Raw genomic sequence first — 24,228 nt, 5'->3', positions numbered from 1 at the left:
TGTCAAATCTGAAATGGTTTAATCAAATAACCATTTGAATTTCAGATCATTCAGCTTTATGACTTCACTTTTCATTTGGTGTACTGTATGCTCGTGGATTTTTTTATATCCACTTCCATTTTAAGTAATTTAGTTTGGATCCTAGAGTTAGTATTGCTGTATTGTGTTAGTGACACAAAAGCTCTAACTCTCCTATGGAAGGACAGCTGCTTAATCTACATGGGAAAAAATTTCTAAGGAAAATAGTTAAGGTGATGTAAGAGATGATAATTCCCCAAGTGCCTCAACGAACTGCATTTTTTTTTCCTTCACACCTCTCTTGATGGTAGTGTTTGAAGCTATAATTCCATGGATGACTTCAACTCCCATTCATTTGTCTAAGTGGCTATTTTATTATGTGATCCTACTTAGTATCAACAGGCCGCCCAATCCGAGGGGTATCGCAGCCAAATCCAATTTGATTGCATCCAGGTATTTACTTCCAGGCAGGGATCACGAATTAGAAATGGGGATGCTGGGCTTTGGCCTCCCTTCGCCTCAGTGCACAGAGATCAATTAATGTCTTCATCTGCTGGAGAACTAACTGAACAAGGGATGGAACCTGATACCTTCTATGTTTGTGTATTCTGGTACCATGTGGTACATTTTAGCTGAATTGTTGAGTGAAGCACTTTCCAATATGATTCTGATGCGTAAATTAGGTTTATCTGCTTACTGGTAGATCAGTCAGGTCAGCAGAAATCATTTAGCAAGCACAAGATTTTAGTTAGAGGCTAGTAGTTTTGCTTAAAATTGAATAAATTGGTTGGGAAAGGATTCTTGTTGACTAACAAAAGAGACATTGTCCCCAAGCTCTTACTGGAGTAGTTTCAGGGTTATAAAGAATATTCTACATAATGTTCGGGCATTTACAATTTTAATAAATTGAATCTACTTGGAATTTGTGGTTCTTGTGACTATGACCTCTCAGTATTTGGCCAAACTTAATTTTATCTTGTCATCTTCAGACTATAATGTTTAGTTACTTAGCTTTAAATTTTAGATTTGATCGTATAGCAGTTACATAATCTTGTTCACAATGAACCCAATCTTTTCCACACTTTCCTGATGTATGGACTGGTTTGGTGAAAAGATAATTTATCCTCCACATGGGTCAGGATTTAGCTCCATTCTTCATTTAAAAAAAAAAGGTTATGATTGCTTTTAGAAGTTTTTGCCCCGGTGGTTTCTTCAGTCTCCCCAGTATTGCTAAATAGCAGGTAGCTACTTGCAGTTGGTACATTTGCAGGCCCCGAAGTACTGGTTTTAAAAAGAAAGTAGCAAGACAGCACTTAATACGTCAGATTCCATTTTTATTTAGTCACTGTAGATCGCATAAACACCCCTATTATAGAATGGTGCTCTTCCAACTCTGTCTGAGCAATCCTCCAGGAGATCTGGTAATGAGATATACAAACATAATTAGGGCAGATGTGAGTGCAATAGGAATTCAAAATGAATGAAAATAATTCCCTGCTGTGGAACTTGGCTTCACTACATTTAAATAACAGACTGTACTGTTCTGAGGTAATTGCACTTGGGAAGGGAAGAATAAAATCTTACAATGTGCTCTGTCTCTAAAGATGCATTTTCTTTATTGCACATCCTGTACAGTAACTTTAAATTGCCAGGAATGGCTAAAAGACCTAACTACTATCTTGGACTATCCAGCTACAAAAAGCCAAAGATATTCCATTAATGCCATCTATTTTTGGCATTATAATCTCTTTTGTAACTGCTTTTTTGAATGCAGGACACATCTTGCCTGCTTTTAAGAAGCTAATGGAGTTGCGATTTCTCTCCAGTCCATTAAGCTCTCTGACAGTTCAGTAACATCCTCCTACAGCATTATTTATTTTTCAGCTCTTTAGTAGCACTGAGCTAGTCTGCTCTTAATTTCACTAGAAGAAACATTCAGAAACCTGTCTTGATGCAACAGTTTAAATATCAGAAATAAACATCTTTTTAGTCTGCAGAATTTAACGAATTTCCATTCTTGGGAACAAAAGCTGTGTGCAGTGCATTTTGTAGGAAGAGGTAACTGCTAAATAAGTGTAATCTTCAGTTGCATTTCTCCATTTTATTAAAATAGAATGTACAGTGGCTTTTATTTTCGCCAGTCTGAGGGACATAATACTGTTAGCTCTTCCTGTCACACGTTGTTTACAATTCAGTTGAAATGTCATTCATCCTATTTTTGTTTAACATCTGAAGTAATGCCAACCCCACTGTCTCATAAGTCAAAAGGCAAACTCTTAAAAATCCAAGAGATTTGGTATATAAATCATTAATTCTTTCAAACCAATTTAGAAAAATAATATGGAAAGACCGATACAGAATTGTCAAAAAAGAAAACATATCCCCTTGTATTTTCCTATCCAGTATTAACAGCACAGGAACTAATGGACCTTGTGGGTGCTCCATTGTTGAGTACGTTCAAGAGTGAGATCGATAGATTTTTGATTTCTCACGGAATTGAGGGATATGAGGAGCAGGTGGGAAAGTTGAGTTTTGGTATAAGATCGTATTGACAGCTCGACAGGCCCAATGGTCGTCTCCTGTTCTATTTCTTATGTTCTTAGTTGCCCTCTCGGAAAAAAATACCATAGTAATATATAAATCTAGGAAATAAATTAAAATGCTCTACAAGAAACTATTAACAAATCCCTGGGTTCGGTGATCTAGTGGAGATTCCGTTGATTTGGAAGAACAGAAGTCAACAGAGCTGGAAAACCTGCTGAATGCAAAATACACATTATTTGCACATCTCCTGTAGGGGCTGGTTTTCAGTCAAATAAAATATTACATGTTTGAACCTTACTAAATAATCTTGGAAATGTGCACACCACAGACCTTACAAAGCTTTCACTAACCTTCCACTGTAAAATATAAACAATTCAAAGAATGTGAATAAGACCTGTCTGAAGTTTTACAACGTTTAAGACCCATGCGGATCTGATCACTAGCAGACTGGCCACTTACTAAAGATCGTCATCATGAGCCACAACCCAGCACTAGCCGTCTTCCTCACGACTGCCGGAGCCATCACGTAAACTTTGGGAAAAGCCTCGGCCTCTTTCGCAGGCATGTGCATGTGTTTATATAAAAAAAAATTGCAAGATCTCTGAGTTCCAGCACAAGATCATAAGCAAGGATCAGAAATCCGGTGTCTCGTGATGAATTTGCGAGAGTCGGCGTGTCCACATTGTATCTACTCAGTAAATGTCATTGGAAGTCTATTGTGGACCGTGGCAGAATTTATTATTTTAGCAATTTTCATGCTGTAACAACATAGATGTTGGAGTAAGAATAGGCTGAACTTTTATCTCATTGTTTGTTACCTCTTCAGGGGGCTGGATTTTATGGGCCCCTCCGGGGGCGGCAATAGAATTGCGGTGGGTGGCAGGGCGGAGTGTCCAACACTGCCTCATTGCCAAGGAATTTTGCCAGGGACGGGATAGGCCGACGATAACCTTCCCACTCAGAGGCCAATTGAGGCCCTTAAGTGGCTTGGAGGGGTGGTGGGTCCCCGTCTGGCCAAACCTCCACCTCCATAGACCCCACCCCCCACCTCTGGACTTCAAACCTACCCTCTCACCCCCCCCTCGGACTGGTCCTGGCGACTCTGCCTCACTTCCCTGAGGTCTGGTGTTCCAGCACTAGGCCTGGGTCCAAGGCCTCTGCAGTACTGGCAGTGACCACTGCCAGTGGTGACGCTGTAATTGGCTGGCAGCTGTTGGAGGCTGGATCTTTTAAAGGAATGGGGACCCTGGCGCGGGACACTTAGACAGAAAAATAACGGAGGATTGTTCCGGGGGACACGAATAGGCTGAGGCAGGGTTTTCCCTGCCTTTTTGGCCCAGCTCCTGAAGCCCTGCCTCCTATGTAAAATTCAGTGCAGAGCTTTTAATGATGCAACCTGGAATACAAATCATTTCTATGTGTAAAAGACTTGCAATTGCTATAATCTGCAAAAGATTATGATGTAAAAGGATTTCATCAAATGGCTGTGATTAAGTTGAGCTGTTGGTATAAATGTTGACAATGGATGAAATAAAGATTAGGCCTGAAGTCTTCAGTAATAGACTAACTGCTAGAATTGAGTTATCCTACCAAAACAAATCCATCTCTTAAACTGGTTTATTTATAATCACCTCAAGCTACATCAAATACCGCAAGCTCTGTGCATCACCCTCTAGTTGTTTGACTTGATAGCATGCGCAATAAAGCAAACTCTCAAGAAATACATTTGTTTTGATCCGTTAAGGAAGTAAATCTAGGGGAATACTTTCTGTGTGAAGAACTTCCCCAGATGTGTGTTTTCCTGTGATTCACTAGTGGACATTCGAGGTCCCATGAACACACCTGGAGTTGCTAATAATTACATTGTTTATTGGAGCAATCAGTGTGCATTCTGGGTGTTGTCGATTTACATATCACACGGAACATACCGCACATAAACGGGCCATTCCATCCCACTAGTCCATGCCAACGTTTATGCTCCACTTGATCCTCCTCCCATCCTTCTCCATCTAACCATATCAACAAAACCCTCTATTTCCTTCTTGTGCTTGAATGTATCTGCACTGTTCACTTCAACTACTCTCTGTGGTAGCGAGTTCCACATTGTCACTATTCTCTGTTAAAAGAAGTTTCTGTCAAATTCTCTATTTGCTTTCTTGGTGACTATCTTATATTGATGGCCTCTAATTTTGCTCTACCCCTCAAGTAGATACACTCTCTCTGTGTATTCTATCAAAACCTTTCATAATCTTAAAGGTCAGACCAGCCTGCAGGGTAATCTGTAGGTACACATGTTAGGATATTTTACTGGCACCGATCTTTTTCTCTGAATTGGCTGGATTCCTTTATAAATGTGTTGAGCACCTCTATGATGCACATCAGCTATCTCTGTGAACTACATTCGGCAAATGAAAATGCATCAGTATACCCCAGCCTTTCTCTTGCTTATAAATAGACGAAGCACCTCTGTTGTTTGAGATTGGTTGGTTCCACACATTTTTATAATGTGAATTGCTTTAGGACATCGTCTTTAACAGGACAGTTAAATGTCACAAAAATGTAAACACTGGTGTGTCAAACTGAGATGAGCTTTTGAAGAGAAGGTGCTTCCTATTTGAATTCCCCAATTCGAGTGCTTCACTTTGGCCACATTGTACAATCTGAGGATGGTGGGACAGACAGGTGGAATCACCTGAGGATGTTGCAGTGAACTGTACAAAAATGGTGACCGCTATCTTTTGTTGCTGCTCTTAACTTACATACAAAGCATTGCTACCACCTTCTGAAATGAGAATAGTGATTGAAATTTTCACTCAGTTCAGCTGCTGGTCAGCAGAGTCAATCGAGGAAGAAATTGAGTCAAGACTGAGAATTGCAGCTTGTACTGAAGCCCATGACCCCTGAGTTGTGAAGCAAATATTTGGCTCTTACATGTGGAGTTCCATGGTTTTCTGGGGGGAAGAGGTGTGTTTGCCTATCACACTTCGTAGCGTTGTGGCCAGGGAGCAGGTTGTTGACAATGAAACATATGAAAACAGGCCTAGGTGATTCTCCTTCCTGTTTCCTTCTTTATTTTACTCTGATTTTGCTTTGATCGGTAACTCATTGTGGCATTCGCATCATGAAATTGTCTCATCATTATTTTTTTGATTCATGGGATGTGGGCGTTGCTGACTATGTCAGCATTTATTGCCCATCCCTAACTGCCTTTGAGAAGGTGGCGGTGAACCACCTTCTAGAACTGCTGCAGTCCATGTGGGGTAAGAATGCCAATAGTGCTGTTAGGAAGGGAGTTTCAGGATTTTGACCCAGCAACTGTGAAGGAATGGCATTATAGTTCCAGGTCAGGATGGTGGGTGACTTGGAGGGGAAGTTGCAAGTGGTGGTGTTCCCGTGCAACTGCTGCCCTTGTCCTTCTAGATGGTAGAGGTCACGGGTTTGGAAGGTGCTGTTGAAGGACCCTTGGTGCGTTGCTGCAGTGCATCTTGTAGACGGTGCACACTGCTGCCACTGTGTGTCGGTGGTGGAGGGCGTGAATGTTTGTGGATGGTGTGCAAACCAAGCTTTGTCCTGGATGGTGTTGAGCTTCTTTAGTGTTGTTGGAGCTGCACCCATCCAGGCAAGTGGAGAGTATTCCATCACACTCCTGAATTGGTGGATAGGCTTTGGGGAGCCAGGAGGTGAGTTACTCGCCACAGGATTCCTAGCCTCTGACCTGCTCTTGGGTAGCCACAGTACTTATTTGGCTACTCTAGTTCAGTTTCTGGTTAATGGTAACCCCCAGGGTGTTGATAGTAGGGGATTCAGCGATGGTATTGCCATTGAACGTCAAGGGGAAATGGTTAGATTCTGTCTTGTCTGAGATGGTCATTGCCTGGCACTTGTGTGGTGTGAATGTTACTTGCCACTTATCAGCCCAAGCCTGGATATTGTCCAGGTTTTGCTGCATTTCTACATGGACTGCTTTTGTATCTGAGGAATCGCAAATGGTGCTGAACATTGTGCAATCATCAGCGAACATCCCCACTTCTGACCATATGATTGAAGGAAGGTCATTGATGAAGCAGCTGAAGATGGTTGAGCCTAAGACACTACCCTGAGGAACTCCTGAAGTGATGTCCTGGGACTGAGATGACTGACCTCCAACAACCACAACCGTCTTCCTTTGTGCTAGGTACAAGTCCAACCAATGTAGAGTTTTCCCCCTGATTCCCATTGACTCCTGTTTTGCTAGGGCTCCTTGATGCCATACTCAGTCAAGTACTGCCTTAATGTCAAAGGCAGTCACTCTCACCTCACCTCTGGAGTTCAGCTGTTTTGTCCATGTTTGAACCAAGACTGAGGTCAGGAGCTGAGTGGCCCTGGCGGAACCCAAATTGAGCATCACTGAGCAGGTTATTGCTAAGCAAGTGCCGCTTGATAGTACTGTCAATGACGCCTTCCATCCCTTTATATGCCATTGTTTGTTACAGCTCCAGTGTATACTATTTTTGATTTTTTTAAAACATTGCTTCAAATGCATCTTCTAGTAGGACTGTTATTTTTAGTAACAGGGTAAAGGAATTAATGAAATGACCTGACAGATGGTTTAAGAAGTGTTACTTGCATGTTACTTGATATTCATTTGAGACCACTATGTGTACTGCTTGCCTTTTTGCAAGTTTCCTGCATTATTTTTATAAATGAAGTGATTGAGTTTTAATTCAAACCACTATTCGAAGGTATGGGGAAGAAAGATTTTGATTTGGGTCAGAGATTGTAGCAGGTTAATAAAGATAAAGTACAGCATGAAAATTAATATTAATGGGCACAGAAGGGTGCAAAAGACAGTTTGTGGCAGGCCTAATGGGTGAAGTCTACATCACATTTTTTTTTTATTCTATCTCCTGCCGAGTTCGTAAGGAATGGCACACGGGTGCATTGAATCTGATTAAGGGCACGACAGAATGGGACAGGTTAATGGACGTTTTAGTCTGTCTTTGGCCGAACTGGGACTGCTTTTCAGTGACCCTGAGGATTGAAGGGAGAAGAGACTGACATCCCTTACCTTGATGTAGATGTATAAAATAAATACTTAATGCTTAAGATAGATAGATATATCTATATATTTATACAGGTGCAAGCTTTGGATTCAGACATACCTGCCAGTTACATGACATGTCGTGCACATAACAATTTGAGTATCAGGAGGCCACATTTGGTACTGCATGTTTTTTGTTCAATGCTGTTCCTCCCTCCATATGTTTCTGCTTCTGACTTCTTCTCCCTCAAAGTCTGCTTGTCCATCTGAGTCCTTTTCACTAATGCTCTTGTGGCTCCATTTTAAATATCACTATTTAACTATCACTCTATTTCCTTATAGTGGGAATCTGAATACCTTTGGGAAGAATGGTTATCCCAACCTTAACTTGTGATACAAAGCAAGCCTTATAGTGAGAATAAACTGGTTTTGCATTGAGTGGAACTGCTAATACAAACATTAAAAACATCTTGAACAAAGAGAAACGTTATAACAACCAGATGTTAGCTGTTTTACACTGCCTCACAATTGATCTTGAGAGGGACGGTTATCCATAAAATGCCATCTGTATGGGAGCACTGTAATGTTGCCTGAAGAGTGTTTAATTCCACTCATTATAAAAGTTTGTGGCTATCTTTCCAGGGTTTTTAAAATAGGCTGGAATAGCAGTGTCTCAAAGCTATTTCTTTCTTTCTTTCTTTCTTGAACCAGTAAAGTAAAGAAAGAATTAGCATATTTGCTACTTTTATTGTATATTGCACTTTTATGGCCTTAGGCTGTCCCAAAGCACTTCAGTCAACCAAGTACTTTTCAATTGTCGTCACTGTTGTATAGGGAAATATGTCAACCAATTTGTGTACAGCAAGGTCCCACAAAAGGCGGTGAGATAAATGACCAGATAATCTGTATTAGTGGTGTTAGTTGATCAGCGCTATCCTTGATGTACAACTCCACTGCTTTTTGAATCGTGCGGTGGGATCTTTGACGCCCGCCGGACAGGGTAGATGGGGCCTTCCTTTCATGTCTTATTCAAAAGATGGCACCTTGGGCAGTGTAGCACTCCATCAGTACTGCAGTGAAATGAGCAGGCATATTTTTAAATGGACCAGCAGGAATAAACACACCATGTGTTTAATACAAAGAATAATTGTCGGAAACCAAGGCAAAAGAATTGCCTACAGACTCACTTTGGTCGTGGGTCACTGAGAAGCAGAGGATACCGAGTTCCACATAGGTCATATTCGTACTGATGGTGAGCAATTTGTATGGCAGATGTGCAAAGAAATCAATACATTTCATAGAACAATTGTACAGCCCTGAATTGATGGCCTAAGGCTTGTAATTGAGTGTGATGGAATTAGTAGGCTATGCTTAATGGATTTCTGAACATTTGCTTGTCCTTCAGTAATATGTTGATGAACATATTGCACAGTTAATGAGTGAAGCAGGCAACAGCAGTCACTAAGTTGTGGAATAAGTCTGTAAATATCCTGATTTTTTTTCTCTCTCCTGCTTTCAAATAACAATGCATTTCTTGTGTGGAATTTTGAATTATACTTCGAGTTTGTTTTGTAATCTTGCCTAAGGCTGTTGGTGCAAAGGAATTTCCCTTGTTTATTCTCATTCTTTCGTGGGAAATTGACGTTGCTGGCAAGCTCTAATTGCCTTTGAGAAGGTTGTTGTGAGCTGCCGCATTGAACAGCTACAGTCCATCTGGTGCGGGTACTCCCGCAGTGCAATTAGAAGGGAGTTCCAGGATTTTGACCCAGCGACAGTGAAGGAACGGCGATATAGTTCCAAATCAGGGTGGTGTGTGGCTTGGAGGGGAACTTGCAGGTGGTGGTGTTCCCATGCATCTGCTGCCCTTGTCCTTCTAGGTGATAGAGGTCATGGGTTTGGAAGGCGCTGTCTAAGGGACCTTGGTTCGTTGCTGCAGTGCATCTTGTAAATAGTACACACTGCTGCCACTTGTGCGTCGGTGATGGAGGGAGTGAATGTTTGTGGATGGGGTGCTAATCAAGTGGACTGCTTTATCCGAGATGGTGTTGAGTTTCTTGAGTGTTGTTGCCGCCACACTCGTCCAGGCAAGTGGAGAGTATTCCATCACACTCCTGACTTGTGCCTGTAGATGGTGGACAGGCTTTGGGGAGTCAGGAGGTGAGTTACCACAAGATTCCCAGTTTCTGACCTCCTTTTGCAGTCACGTTATTTTATGTGCTGCTCCAGTTCAGTTTCTGGTCAATGGTAACCCCCAGGATGTTGAAAGTGGGGAATTCAGTGATGGTTCTGCAGTTGAATGTCAAGGGGAGATGGTTAGATTCTCTCTTACTGGAGATGGTCATTGCCTGGTACTTGTGCGGCACGAATGTTACTTGCCACTTATCAGCGTAAGCCTGAATGTTGTCCAGATCCCGCTGCGTATGGACATTGACTGCTTCAGTATCTGAGGAGTTATGAATGGTGCTGAACATTGTGCAATCATCAGCGAATATCCCCACTTCTAACCTTATGATGGAGGGAAGGTCATTGATGAAGCAGCTGAAGATGGTTGGGCCTCAGACTTTAAGTACCTCTCTTCACTATCCAATTGAAATTGTGAATCATGGGTGAGGATAGAATCTGTCCCAGCTGACCTGTCACGATTGAATAAGCTGTGGACATATTTGCCTGGAGTTTGCAGAGAAGAATGCACTCGCTTCTGACCTCAAAGAAAGCCTCACTGAGATATCTAGCAGACTCTGGCGAGAACTTGAACTCCTGACAACGTGCAGTGAATTGCAGCGTTCTTTAATGGACATTCCCAGTGTGGAGCTGTAGTGATGTCATCAACCTGTCTAGGCAGCCAATCACATTAAAGAACTTTCGCAAACAAACAACCAGAAAATGAAGAGCACTAAAATCAAATTTCTTTTAAAAAATTTACATAGAGCAAAATAAAGATTGGGACATACACATTGGGTGAAGGTAGAAGCTGAAATATGATGAAAAATCATTTTACATACGAGCATATGATTCAGGAGCAGAAGTCGGCCCCTCGGTCCTGCTCCACCATTTAACAAGATCACAACTTATCTGATTGTAATCTCGACTCCACATTCCTGCCTACCCCCGATAACCTTTCACCCCCTTGCTTATCAAGAATCAATCTACCTCTGCCTTAAAAATATTCAAAGGCTCTGCTTCCACCGCCTTTTGAGGAGAATTCCAAAAACACTCAACCCTCAGAATTTCTCCTCATCTCTGTCTTAAATAAGTGACCCCTTATTTTTAAACAGTGACCCCTAGTTCTAGATTCTCCCACAAGAGGAAACATCCTTTCCATCTCCACCCTATCAAGACCCCTCAGATATATGTTTCAATCAAGTCGCCCCTTACTTTTGTATCCACTGGAGTTTAGAAGCCTAGCCTGTCCATCCTTTCCTCATAAGACAATCTGCCCATTCCAGGAATTAGACTCAAACCTTCTCTGAACTGCTTCCAGCACATTTACATCCTTTCAATAAGGAGACCAGTACTGTAGACAGTACTCCAGATGTGGTCTCACCAATGCCCTGTATAACCTCCCTACTTTTGTATTCAATTCCCCTCGCAATTAACAATAACATTCTATTAGCTTTCCTAATTACTTGCTGTACCTGCAGAACAGCCTTTTGTGATTCATGCACACGGACACCTAGTTCCCTCTGCATCTCAGAGCTCTGCAATCTCTCACCAGTTAGATAATATGCTTCTTTGTTATTCTTCCTGCCAAAATGGACAATTTCACATTTTCCCATATTATACTTCATTTGCCAGATCTTTGCCCACTCACTTAGCCTATCTATATCCCTTTGTAGCTTCCTTATGTCGTCTTCACAACTTACTTTCCTACCTATCTTCGTGTCATCAACAAAGTTGGCAATATACTTTGAGCCTCTTCATCCAAGTCACTTGTGAATGGTAAAAAGTTGAGGCCCTAGCACTGATCACTGTGGCACACCACTCTTTACATCTTGCCAACCAGAAAATGACCCATTTATGCCTACTGTGTTTCCTGTTAGCTAGCCAATCTTCTATCCATGCCAATATGTTACCCCCTACACCATGAGCTTTTATTTTCTGCAATAACCTTTGATGTGGCATTTTATTCAATGCTTTCTGGAAATCTAAGTACAGTACATCCACTGTTTCCCCTTTATCCACAGCATGTGTTACTTCAAAGAACTCCAATAAATTGGTTAAACATGATTTCCCTTTCACAAAACTATGCTGACTCTGCCTGATTACCTTGAATTTTTCTAAGTACCCTACTATCATGTCTTTAATAATAGCTTCTAACATTTTCCCTATGACAGATGTTAAGACAACTGGCCTGTAGTTTCCTGCTTTCCGTCGCCCTTCCTTTTTGAATAAAAGAGTTACATTGACTATTTTCCAATCTAATGGAACCTTCCCTGAATTTAGGGAATTTTGCAAAGTTAAAATCAATTTATTAATTTTAATGGTGACATTTAACAACACTCCACAAATATAAAATTTGTTCAGGGCCAGATTTGATGTTCAGCAATAGTCATTACGCAGATTGCTGTTTTTAAAAAAAAAACCCAGTTACACCTGATTGAAAAAAAGTGTAACTTTTTAAGGTGTTTTTAACAGTGGCGTAAGAGTGGAAAAGGGGAAATTCTCACTATGTCAGCTGATTTCAATGATTTCTGGCTGTGGGGTTCCCCCTAGCACAGCCTGTGACAGACTGCAACTTAAGGATTTCCATGTTAACCTGCACTTGCGCTAAATCTTGAAGTTGGAGTCCGTTTCAGAGGGGTAATTATGGCAAACACTGACACTTCACCACCAAAACTCCCAGAAAATCCGGGCCAATATGGAGAATCACTGAAAATTGACAACTTGAGCAAAGCACAGGATGGGATGAAAATGGAGTTGAGGTATACATGTTGTACCAGGGATCTGGAATTAGAAACCAATGGGCAAATGAACTAGTTTATTAGAAAAACAGTTTGTTGACAGATGATTTATCAAATATCTCTTGCAAGTGTACATAAAACTTAACATCTTAATTCCCTGTTGGGAATCAGGGGGAAAACTCTCTGCTGGCTGGAGTCATACCTAGCGCAAAGGGAGATGGCTGTGGGTGTTGGAGGTCAATCATCTGAGCTCCAGGACGTCACTGCAGGAGGTCCTCAGGGTAGTGTCCTAGGCCCAACCATCTTCAGCTGCTTCATCAATGACCTTCCTTCAATCATAAGGTCAAAAGTGGGGATGTTCGCTGATGATTGCACAATGTTCAGCACCATTCGTGACTCCTCAGATACTGAAACAGTCCGTGTAGAAATGCAGCAAGACCTGGACAATATCCAGGCTTGGGCTGATCAGTGGCAAGTAACATTTGAGCCACACAAGTGCCAGGCAATGAACATATCCAACAAGAGAGCATTTAACCATCTCCCCTTGACATTCAATGGCATTACCATCGCTGAATCCCCCACTATCAACATCCTAGGGGCTACCAGTGACCAGAAACTGAACTGGAGTAGCCATATAAATACCGTGGCTACAAGAGCAGGTCAGAGGCTAGGAATCCTGAGGCGAGTAACTCACCACCTGACTCCCCAAAGCCTGTCCACCATTTGCAAGGCACAAGTCAGGAGTGTGATGGAATACTCTCCACTTGCCTGGATGGGTGCAGCTCCAACAACACTCAAGAAGCTTGACACCATCCAGAACAAAGCAGCCCACTTGATTGGCACACCATCCACAAACATTCACTCCCTCCACCACCGACGCACAGTAGCAGCAGTGTGTACCATCTACAAGATGCACTGCAGCAACGCACCAAGGCTCCTTAGACAGCACCTTCCAAACCCGTGACCTGTACCACCTCGAAGGACAAGGGCAGCAGATGCATGGGAACCTTACCACCTGCAAGTTCCCCTTCAAGTCACACACCATCCTGACTTGGAACTATATCACCATTCCTTCACTGTGGCTGGGTCAAAATCCTGGAACTCCGTTCCTAACAGCCCTATGGGTGTACCTACCTCACATGGACTGCAGCAGTTCAAGAAGGCAGCTCACCACCACCTTCTCAAGGGCAATTAGGGATGGGCAATAAATGCTGGCCTGGCCAGCGATGCCCACATCCCATGAATCAGTCAAAAAAAAAAAATAGTGTGGATTGATTTGCATGGCCTCAATGTTGAATTATTAAAGTAGATTAAGAGCTTTTGGTGAAAGGTTCCTTTTTTGAATAACATTCTGCAAACTAATTCCTACAACATTAGAATCACTGACCTGTGCCTAGAGAAATTTACTAACTGGCTTTCTATGATGCGTGTTTAAATATTGGAATAATTTCATGACCAGAACCTCCAACATTTTGCATTCATTCCAATGAATCCCATGAGGTGTTTCTACTGATTTTCTTTCGTTTTTGGAGTTGAACCTAAGTGAGAAAAAGCACAAGTAGCATACCTTGTTGTTAAAATGCTATGTTAAATAGTTAATTGTTCATTGTGGAAACTTTGTAAATACGTTTTAAAATTCAGTTTTATAAAATTTATATTTTATTCGTTCATGGGATGTGGGCGTTGCTGGCGAGGCCAGCATTTATTGCCCATCTCTAATTGCCCTTGAACTGAATGGCTAGCTAGGCCATTTCAGAGGGTATTTAAGAGTCAACTACATTGCTGTGGGTCTGGAGTCGCATGTAGGCCAGACCAGGTAAAGACAGCAGATTTCCAGATTTTTTTTTTTTACAATCGGCCATGGTTTCATGGTCACTATTAGACTAGCTTTTTAATGCCAGATTTATTAATTGAATTCAAATTTCACCATCTGCCATGGTGGGATTCGAACCCATGTCCCTAGAGCACTAGCCTAGGCCTCTGGATTACTAGTCCAGTGACATTACCACTGCACCATCGCCTCCCTGCATCCATGTCCCCCAGTGCATTGAATTTAAAATCCTCATGCTTATCTTCAAATCCCTCCATGACTTTTGTCTATTAAGCTATGCAACTTTCTCAGCCATTGTGTCCTGGATCTTTACACTTGTCTCCTGTACTGCAACAGAAACTTTGATACAAGTCAGAATGGCTGCTTTTTGAGAGCTGCGACTTTGCGCCCATTGCATTGAAGCAAGGTGAATTTATTTTCTTGCACATTGCCATAAGAGATGAATGTCATCATCTGGAATATTGTGTGCAGTTTCGTCACCATGTCATATGTTGCTGCACATATGTAAATATTTTCATTAACGAAGGCAAACTACTGCAGATACTGGAAATCTAAAATACCAACAGAAATTGCTGGAAATACTCAGCAGGTCAGGCTGCATCCATGGAGAGAGAAACAGAGTTGATTTTACAAGATCTGAATCTCTATTTTGCAACAATTAGATTTTGTAGCCTTGAAGGTTTATGGATGCAGAATAGTACCCTGTGAATCACATGATGTATAACTTTTATTCTTTTGAAACAGTGTTTTGTCATTTCAAGGGAGCAATGCTGCGGGGATTTGCTAATATTGTCTTGAGAATAGTAAATAACTTTATGATTCACAATCTGAAAGAATTCTATGTTCTGTAGAGTTTCTGTGATATGGCAGTGACAGGTTTTAAGGAAAACAACTTACAATGTATTGGAAAGTGCTGCATAGCTGATAAAGGATAACATATGCTAATAGACATGGGAGTTTCATGAACTGTCACTGAAGGCTCAATGCTATCTGAACCCCTTACTGCATTACTGCCTTGTTTTTCACTTTTTCTCTTGCATCTCATACTGTTTGTCACCGTTGTTGAATAACCTATAAATGATCCATGATATTGCTTTATTTCAGTTAAGTATATTTTTCTTTTACAGTGCTGCTGTTGGGGTTGGCTTCTATGGAAATAGTGAAACAAATGATGGTGTCTACCAGCTTACCTACTCCATCTACAATGCCAATCACACACTTGCTGGAGTTGATAGCTTGGTAAGACAAGTAATTTTTACATCTGCCTCATTATTTATTGCCATTATTCTTCCATGGAAAGTTTTGCCTTAAAAAATAACATGTTGTAATATATTTACTTCTGCTTCAGTATTTTTTGAGTGCTATTATCTTGCACAATAAATGATAATGAGTTTATTTATGTCTGCAGTTCTTATTGCAATTTCTTTAGCTACAAACTCAACAAATATGGGTTTCTTATGCTATCTGTATGAACCAAAACATAACTGTGCCGCATGCATCGTGCACCTTTTGGAAGATTGCTGTATTTTATAATTATTACAAAAAGATGTAGTGGCAAAGAACTGGTGGATATCTAACATTATACCTATATTTAAAATGAGAGAGAGAACCTGTCCAGGGAAGAATAGACCAATCAGCTTAACATTGGTAGTAGGGACAATAATGTAATCCATACTGAAGGAGAAAATAAAAAACATCTAGAAACCAGAAATATAATAATGAATTTCAAAAGGTAAGGTCTGACTTGGCCAACCTCATTGAGTTCTTTGAAGAGGAAAATGTTGGTCGACAATGTGGAACATGTAATGTATCTAGATTTCCAAAAGACTTGACTAATAAATAAGGTCAGAGCATGCGGAGTCAGGGACAAGTGGCAGTATGGATTGCTGACTGGCTGCTCGGCTGCAAGAAAGAAAGCCAAGAGTTTATTCAATAATTATTATTTAATAGAGGTTTACAAAGTTATGAGCGGCATGAACAGAGTGGATAGTCAGAAGCTTTTTCCCAGGGTGGAAGAGTCAGTTACTAGGGGACATAGGTTTAAGGTGCGAGGGGCAAAGTTTAGAGGGGATGTGCGAGGCAAGTTTTTTACACAGAGGGTGGTGAGTGCCTGGAACTTGCTGCCAGGGGAGGTGGTGGAAGCAGATACGATAGCGACGTTTAAGAGACAGCTTGACAAATATATGAATAGGAAGGGAATAGAGGGATATGGGCCCTGTAAATGCAGAAGGCGTTAGTTTCGGCAGGCATCAAGATTGGCGCAGGCTTGGAGGGCCGAATGGCCTGTTCCTGTGCTGTACTGTTCTTTGTTCTTCTTTGTTCTTTTCTAGGGGTAAAGAGTAGCTTTTCAGGGTGTCAGGAAGTGGGGCCCACAGGATCAGTGCTGGGGCCATTGTTGTTCACAATTTATATTAATGATTTAGACTTTGCAATCAAAAACACAATTTCTAAATTTGTGGATGACACCAAACAGGGAGGGATCGTCAACATGGTGGAGGACTGCAACAAATTATAAGAAGGCATTAATAAACTTGCAGAATGAGCCTATGCTTGGCAAGTGAATTTCAACAATAGTAAAGTGTGAGGTATTAGATTTTGTTAAAAATAAGGTGGTCAAGTATTTCGTAGAAAATAAAAACGAAATGGCATAGAGAAGCAGAGAGATCTGGGAGTAAAAATACACAATCACTGAAAGTTGTGGCGCAGGTCAATATGGCTGTACTAAAAACAAACCAGAAACTCTAGAGGATATTTCCAGGGGGATAGATGTGAAAAGTAAAGAAGTTATGCAAAACTTGTATTGAACCTTGGTTAGGCCACACTTGGAGTACTATACACGGTTCTGGTTGCCATACTACAAAAAGAATATAGAGGCACTTGAGAGGGTGCAAAACAGATCTACAAGAATGATACAGGAACTGCAAGGTTATACCAATCACCAAAGGATGAACAGGCTGGGTCTCTTTTCTCTTTTAAAAGAAAAGGCTAAGGGGCGACATAATCGAGGCCTTTAAAATTAAGAAAGGTTTTCATAGACACAAATGGTCAGGATTTTACCAGCCCCCCAACGTCGGGGGTTGTGGCGGGAGGGACTGGAAAAAGCCTGCGGGAGAGGCCCACCACGGGCCTTGATGCCAGGAAGGCCCCACCCCATATTACCAGCGGCAGACAGGCCTCATGGAGGCTCCCCCACCGTTCAACGACGGGAGCAGGATTTAAATATTTCAATTAGTGAATTAATGACCTACCTGCTCCCGTCAGCCATTCCGCTGCCGTATTCCGTCCGGTTGCCGGGACCCCCACGCTTTCGTATCCCCAACTGGTGATCCGATGCAGGACACTGGTGGGGAGGGGGGGGAGGAGGTAAGTTTATGGGGGCAGTGGGGTGAAACCGTTCTGATTGTTCTAGGGAGTGGTGAGAAGGGGTAAGGTTCAAAGTTTATAAACTTTTCGGTGGCGGGGGGAATGTTGAGACCGAAAGGTAAGTTTTTGTCTTTGTTTTGTCATTGTGGGGGGTGGCTGGAAGAGAGATCTAAGTTTTTCATTTTTAATTCACATTCCCTGTAACTTTAAAAATTTAAATGAATTGAAAGGGCTTGAAGCCCTTTAAAAATGGCGCCTGTGCGGTGGCGCCAGACGTTGCCGGGGACAGAGCGCCCTCCCACTCCCATGTCATTTGGGGGGGGGGGGGGGGGCTGTTGTGGGTGGGGCGGTCCACCCCAGCCATGTAAATGAGCCAATGTGCTAAATATCGCAGCATATTGCGCTTGCACCCCGCCATTTTTGAAGCTTACCGCTGAGGTTGGCGGCAAGCTGGTAAAATGCAGCCCAGAATGTATGTTTCCACTTGAGGGGAAGAGAAAAACTAGAGGCTATCAATATAAGATAGTCACCAAGAAATCAAATAGGGAATTCAGAAGAAACTTCTTTACCCAGAGAGTGGTGAGAATATGGAACGCGCCATCATTGGGAGTAGTTGAGGCAATATAGATGCATTTAAGGGAAAGCTAGATAAACATAGGGAGAAGAGGGTATGAGGTTATGCTGATAGAGTTAGATGAGGAAGGATGGGAGGAGGCTGGAATGGAGCATTATCACTGGCACAGACTGGATGGGTAAATGGCCTGTTTCTGTGCTGTATTCATGTAATTCTATGTAACTGTATTTCTGGACAGTATGCATTATTGAATCTTCATTGTACATTTGTACAATAATGTGTCCTTGACAATATAAAATTTTGAAATATTACTTTAAAAAAAGAACATTTTGAAAGCTTTTAAATGTAAAATAAGATACATTAGACTCTGATTCCCAATTTATTCCAAATAAAACTACCTTTTATTGCTTTTTCACACTGAAGATTGCCACCAGATGATTATTGAATAATGTTTTCTTTCTCCCTCTTCCACTGCACACAATTTCTCCTCTTTCTTGTGTGCTCTTTTTCTCTCTCCCCACTGTCTCACCCTTTTACATATGAACTCGGTGGTGATGGCAAACACGAGGGGACATAGCTTCAAGTTGAGGGGTGATAGATATAGGACAGATGTGAGAGGTAGTTTCTTTACTCAGAGAGTAGTAAGGGCGTGGAACGCCCTGCCTGCAGCAGTAGTAGATTCGCCAACTTTAGGGGCATTTAAGTGGACATTGGATAGACACATGGATGAAAATGGAATAGTGTAGGTCAGATGGTTTCACAGGTCGGCGCAACATCGAGGGCCGAAGGGCCTGTACTGCGCTGTAATGTTCTAATTCTAATTCTAATTCTAATTCTAAAACTCTCCCATGCTCTTAATGCAAGCATGGTCTCTTTGAGTTTTTGTGTTCTATCTCATGCTTTCGTGCACACTCCTGTGCAGAGACCTTGTGCAGAAGAACAAGTGCGCACGTGAAAATCTCAGTGACTCTTTTTGGCATAGTTACTGTTGCCCCAATTGGTAGTCAATATTGCTAAGAGCATTTGTACTAGCCTACTGTGAAAATAGATTGGAGAGCCATGGGCTATTTAGCAAATTCTTCAACAATTGATAATGGTTCTGGCACTAAGGTACCAGTCTTTTTTATATCATGGGATGGATTCTAAAGCCCTAACGTAAGAACATACGCATTAGCAGCAGGAGTCGGCCACTCGGCCCTTCAAGCCTGTTCTGCCATTCAATAAGTTCACGGCTGAACTGATTACTCCGCATTTCCACCTACCCCCAATAACCTTCCACCCCCTTGCTTATCAAGAATCTATCAACCTCTGCCTTAAAAATATTCTAAGATTCTGCTTTCACTGCCTTTTAAGGAAGAGAATTCCGAAGACTCACAACCCTTTGTCTTATCTCCCTTTATTTTTAAACAGTGACCCCTAGTTCTAGATTCTCCCACAAGGGGAATCATCCTTTCCACATCCACCCTGTCAAGACCCCTCAGGATCTTGTATGTTTCAATCAAGTCGCTTCTTCCTCTTCTGAATTCCAGCAGATACAAGTCTAGCCTGTCCAACCTTTCCTCGTAAGACAGCGCACCCATTCCAGGTATCAGTCTAGTAAACCTTCTCTGTACTGCCTCCAGTGCATTTACATCCTTCCTTAAATAAGGAGACCAGTACTGTACACGATACTCCAGATGTGGCCTCACCAATGCCCTGTATGGCTGAAGCATAACCTCCCTACTTTTGTATTCAACTCCCCTCGTGATAAACAATAACATTCTATTAGCTTTCCTAATTACATGTTGCACCTGCATACTAACCTTTTGTGATTCATGCACTAGGACACCCAGATCCCTCTGCATCTCAGAACTCTGCAATCTCTCACCATTTAGATAATATGCTTCTTTTTTTTTCTGCCTGCCAAAATGAACAACTTTGCATTTTCCCATATTATGCTCCATCTGCCAGATTTTTGTCCACTCACTTAACCTATTTATATCCCTTTGTAGCCCCCTTATGTCCTCTTCACAAGTTACTTTCCTACCTATCTTTGTGTCATCAGCAAATTTAGCAACCATACCTTTGGTCCCTTCATCTAAGTCATTTATGTAGATTGTAAAAAGTTGAGGCCCCAGCACAGACCCTGTGGCACACCACTCTATCCATGCCAATATGTTACCCCCTACACCATGAGCTTTTATTTTCTGCAGTAGCCTTTGATGTAGCACCTTATCAAATGCCTTCTGGAAATCTAAGTACAATACATCCACCGGTTCCCCTTTAGCCACATAACATGTAATTTCCTCAAAGAACTCCAATAAATTGGTTAAACATGATTTCCCTTTCACAAAACTATACTGGCTTGGCCTGATTACCTTAAATTTTACTAAATGTCCTGCTATAATGTCTTTAATAATAGCTTCTAACATTTTCCTGAAGACAGATGTTAAGCTAACTGGCCTGTAGTTTCCTGCTTTCTGTCTCCCCCTCTTTCTGAATAAAGGAGTTACATTCGCTATTTTCCAATCTAATGGAACCTTCCCTGAATCTGAGGAATTTTGGAAAATTAAAACTAACGCATCAACCATCTCCCTCGCCACTACTTTTAAGACCCTAGGATGAAGTCCATCAGGACCCAGGGACTTGTCAGCCCGCAGCTCCAACAATTTGTTCAGTACCACTTCCCTGGTTGATCGTAATTTTCTTGAGTTCCTCCCTCCCTTCCATTTCCTGACTTACAGCTAATTCTGGGATGTTACTTGTATCCTCAATAGTGAAGACCGATGCAAAATATCTGGTCAATTCATCTGCCATCTCCTTATTATCCATCATTAATTCCCCAGACTCCCTTTCTATCGGAGCAACGTTCACTTTGTTAACTCTTTTTTAAATATCTATAGAAACTCTTGCTATCTGTCTCTATATTTCCAGCTAGCTATCTCGTACTCTAATTTTACCTTCTTTATCATCTTTTAGTCATTCTTTGCTGTTTTTTATATTCCGTCCAATCTTCTGACCCGTCTCCCAGCTTTGCACAATTATAGGCTTTTTCTTTAAGTTTGATAATATCTTTAACTGTTTTAGTTAACCATAGATGGCGGGTCTGACCCTTAGAAATTTTCTCTCTCGTTGAAATGTATCTGTTCTGTGTATTAGAGTCATAGAGAGATTCTTTTGGGCCTTCTTATCTCGAGAGACAATGGATACGCGCCTGGAGGTGGTCAGTGGTTTGTGAAGCAGCGCCTGGAGTGGCTATAAAGGCCAATTCTGGAGTGACAGGCTCTTCCACAGGTGCTGCAGAGAAATTTGTTTGTTGGGGCTGTTGCACAGTTGGCTCTCCCCTTGCGCCTCTGTCTTTTTTCCTGCCAACTACTAAGTCTCTTCAACTCGCCACAATTTAGCCCTGTCTTTATGGCTGCCCGCCAGCTCTGGCGAATGCTGGCAACTGACTCCCACGACTTGTGATCAATGTCACACGATTTCATGTCGCGTTTGCAGACGTCTTTATAACGGAGACATGGACGGCCGGTGGGTCTGATACCAGTGGCGAGCTCGCTGTACAATGTGTCTTTGGGGATCCTGCCATCTTCCATGCGGCTCACATGGCCAAGCCATCTCAAGCGCCGCTGACTCAGTAGTGTGTATAAGCTGGGGGTGTTGGCCGCTTCAAGGACTTCTGTGTTGGAGATATAGTCCTGCTACCTGATGCCAAGTATTCTCCGAAGGCAGCGAAGATGGAATGAATTGAGACGTCGCTCTTGGCTGGCATACGTTGTCCAGGCCTCGCTACCGTAGAGCAAGGTACTGAGGACACAGGCCTGATACACTCGGACTTTTGTGTTCCGTGTCAGTGCGCCATTTTCCCACACTCTCTTGGCCAGTCTGGACATAGCAGTGGAAGCCTTACCCATGCGCTTGTTGATTTCTGCATCTAGAGACAGGTTACTGGTGATAGTTGAGCCTAGGTAGGTGAACTCTTGAACCACTTCCAGAGCGTGGTCGCCAATATTGATGGATGGAGCATTTCTGACATCCTGCCCCATGATGTTCGTTTTCTTGAGGCTGATGGTTAGGCCAAATTCATTGCAGGCAGACGCAAACCTGTCGATGAGACTCTGCAGGCATTCTTCAGTGTGAGATGTTAAAGCAGCATCGTCAGCAAAGAGGAGTTCTCTGATGAGGACTTTCCGTACTTTGGACTTCGCTCTTAGACGGGCAAGGTTGAACAACCTGCCCCCTGATCTTGTGTGGAGGAAAATTCCTTCTTCAGAGGATTTGAACGCATGTGAAAGCAGCAGGGAGAAGAAAATCCCAAAAAGTGTGGGTGCGAGAACACAGCCCTGTTTCACACCACTCAGGATAGGAAAGGGCTCTGATGAGCCCTCTGATGATAGAGAGATACAGCATTGAAACAGGCCCTTCGGCCCACCGAGTCTGTGCCGACCAGCAACCACCCATTTATACTAATCCTACATTAATCCCATATTCCCTACCACATCCCCACCATTCTCCTACCACCTGCCTACACTAGGGGAAATTTACAATGGCCAGTTTACCTATCAACCTGCAAGTCTTTGGCTGTGGGAGGAAACCGGAGCACCCGGCGGAAACCCACACAGTCACAGGGAGAACTTGCAAACTCCGCATTGGCAGTGCCCAGAACTGAACCGGGGTCACTGGAGCTGTGAGGCTGCAGTGCTAGCCACTGTGCCACCCTGAAATATCCCCTTAAATGTCTGCCACAGCATCTCTATTGACCTATCCCTTAACCTGATTTGCCAGTTCACTTTAGCTAGCTCTCCTTTCATGCCCTCATAATTGCCCTTATTTAAGTTTAAAATACTTTTCTTGGACGCACTCTTCTCTCCCTCAAACTGAATGTAAAATTCAATCATATTATGATCGCTGCTACCTAGGGGTGCCTTAACTATGAGGTCATTAATTAATCCTATCTCGTACAATACCAAGTCCAGTATAGCCTGTTCTCTGGCTCCAGAATGTATTGTTCCAAGAAATTATCGCAAAAGCTTTCTATGTACTCCCCATCTAGGCTACCTCTGCCCATCTGATTTTTATAGTCTATATGTAGGTTAAAATCCCCCATAATTATCGCTGTACCTTTCTGACAAACTGCCATTATTTCTTCCTTTATACCCTGTCCTACAGTGTGGCTAATGTTAGTGGTCTGTACACAATTCCCACAGGTGTAGGCCAGTTGTCATGGTCCATGTAGGTACCAACGACATAGGCAGGACAAGGAAAGAGGTTCTGCATAGTCAGTATGAGGAACTGAGCACCAAATTAAGAAGCAGAACCTCAAAGGTGGTAATCCAGAGATTATTACGTTAGCCACGTGCAAATTGGCATAGGTGAAATGCCACCACTTTCCCCAGTACTGGTGCCAGTGCCCCACAAACCGGAATCCACTTCCACCACACCAGTCTTTGAGCCATGTATTAATTTCTCTAATCTTATTTCCCCTATGCCAATTTGCACATGGCTCAGGTAATAATCTCTGGATTACCAAAGACAAGAAGGCATATGGCATGCTTGCCTTCATCGGTCAGGGCATAGAGTATAAAAATTGGCAAGTCATGTTGCAGCTGTACAGAACCTTAGTTAGGCCACACTTAGAATATTGCGTGCAATTCTGGTCGCCACACTACCAGAAGGACGTGGAGGCTTTGGAGAGGGTACAGAGGAGGTTTACCAGGATGTTGCCTGGTCTGGAGGGCATTAGCTATGAGGAGAGGTTGGATAAACTCGGATTGTTTTCACTGGAACGACGGAGGTGGAGGGGTGACATGATAGAGGTTTACAAAGTTATGAGCGGCATGGACAGAGTGGATAGTCAGAAGCTTTTTCCCAAAGGTGGAAGAGTCAGTTACTAGGGGACATAGGTTTAAGGTGCGAGGGGCAAAGTTTAGAGGGGATGTGCGAGGCAGGTTTTTTACACAGAGAATGGTGAGTGCCTGGAACTTGCTGCCAGGGGAGG

General features: G+C 42.4%; 1 protein-coding gene across 3 annotated transcripts in view; it reads left to right on the top strand.

Annotated features, from left to right (window-relative positions):
• LOC137384320 (protein tweety homolog 2-like) overlaps positions 1-24,228 on the top strand; it is a 145,309-nt gene that overhangs the window by 49,195 nt on the left and 71,886 nt on the right. For all 3 annotated transcript variants that reach the window (XM_068058182.1, XM_068058183.1, XM_068058181.1), the window contains exon 3: positions 15,442-15,553. In XM_068058182.1, coding sequence (XP_067914283.1) covers positions 15,442-15,553 — 112 coding nt within the window. The remainder of the gene's footprint in view (positions 1-15,441; positions 15,554-24,228) is intronic.

The sequence above is a fragment of the Heterodontus francisci genome, chromosome 26, assembly GCF_036365525.1.
Source record: "Heterodontus francisci isolate sHetFra1 chromosome 26, sHetFra1.hap1, whole genome shotgun sequence".
In the NCBI taxonomy this organism is placed as follows: domain Eukaryota; kingdom Metazoa; phylum Chordata; class Chondrichthyes; order Heterodontiformes; family Heterodontidae; genus Heterodontus; species Heterodontus francisci.
This window is presented reverse-complemented; position numbering and strand designations above follow the sequence as displayed.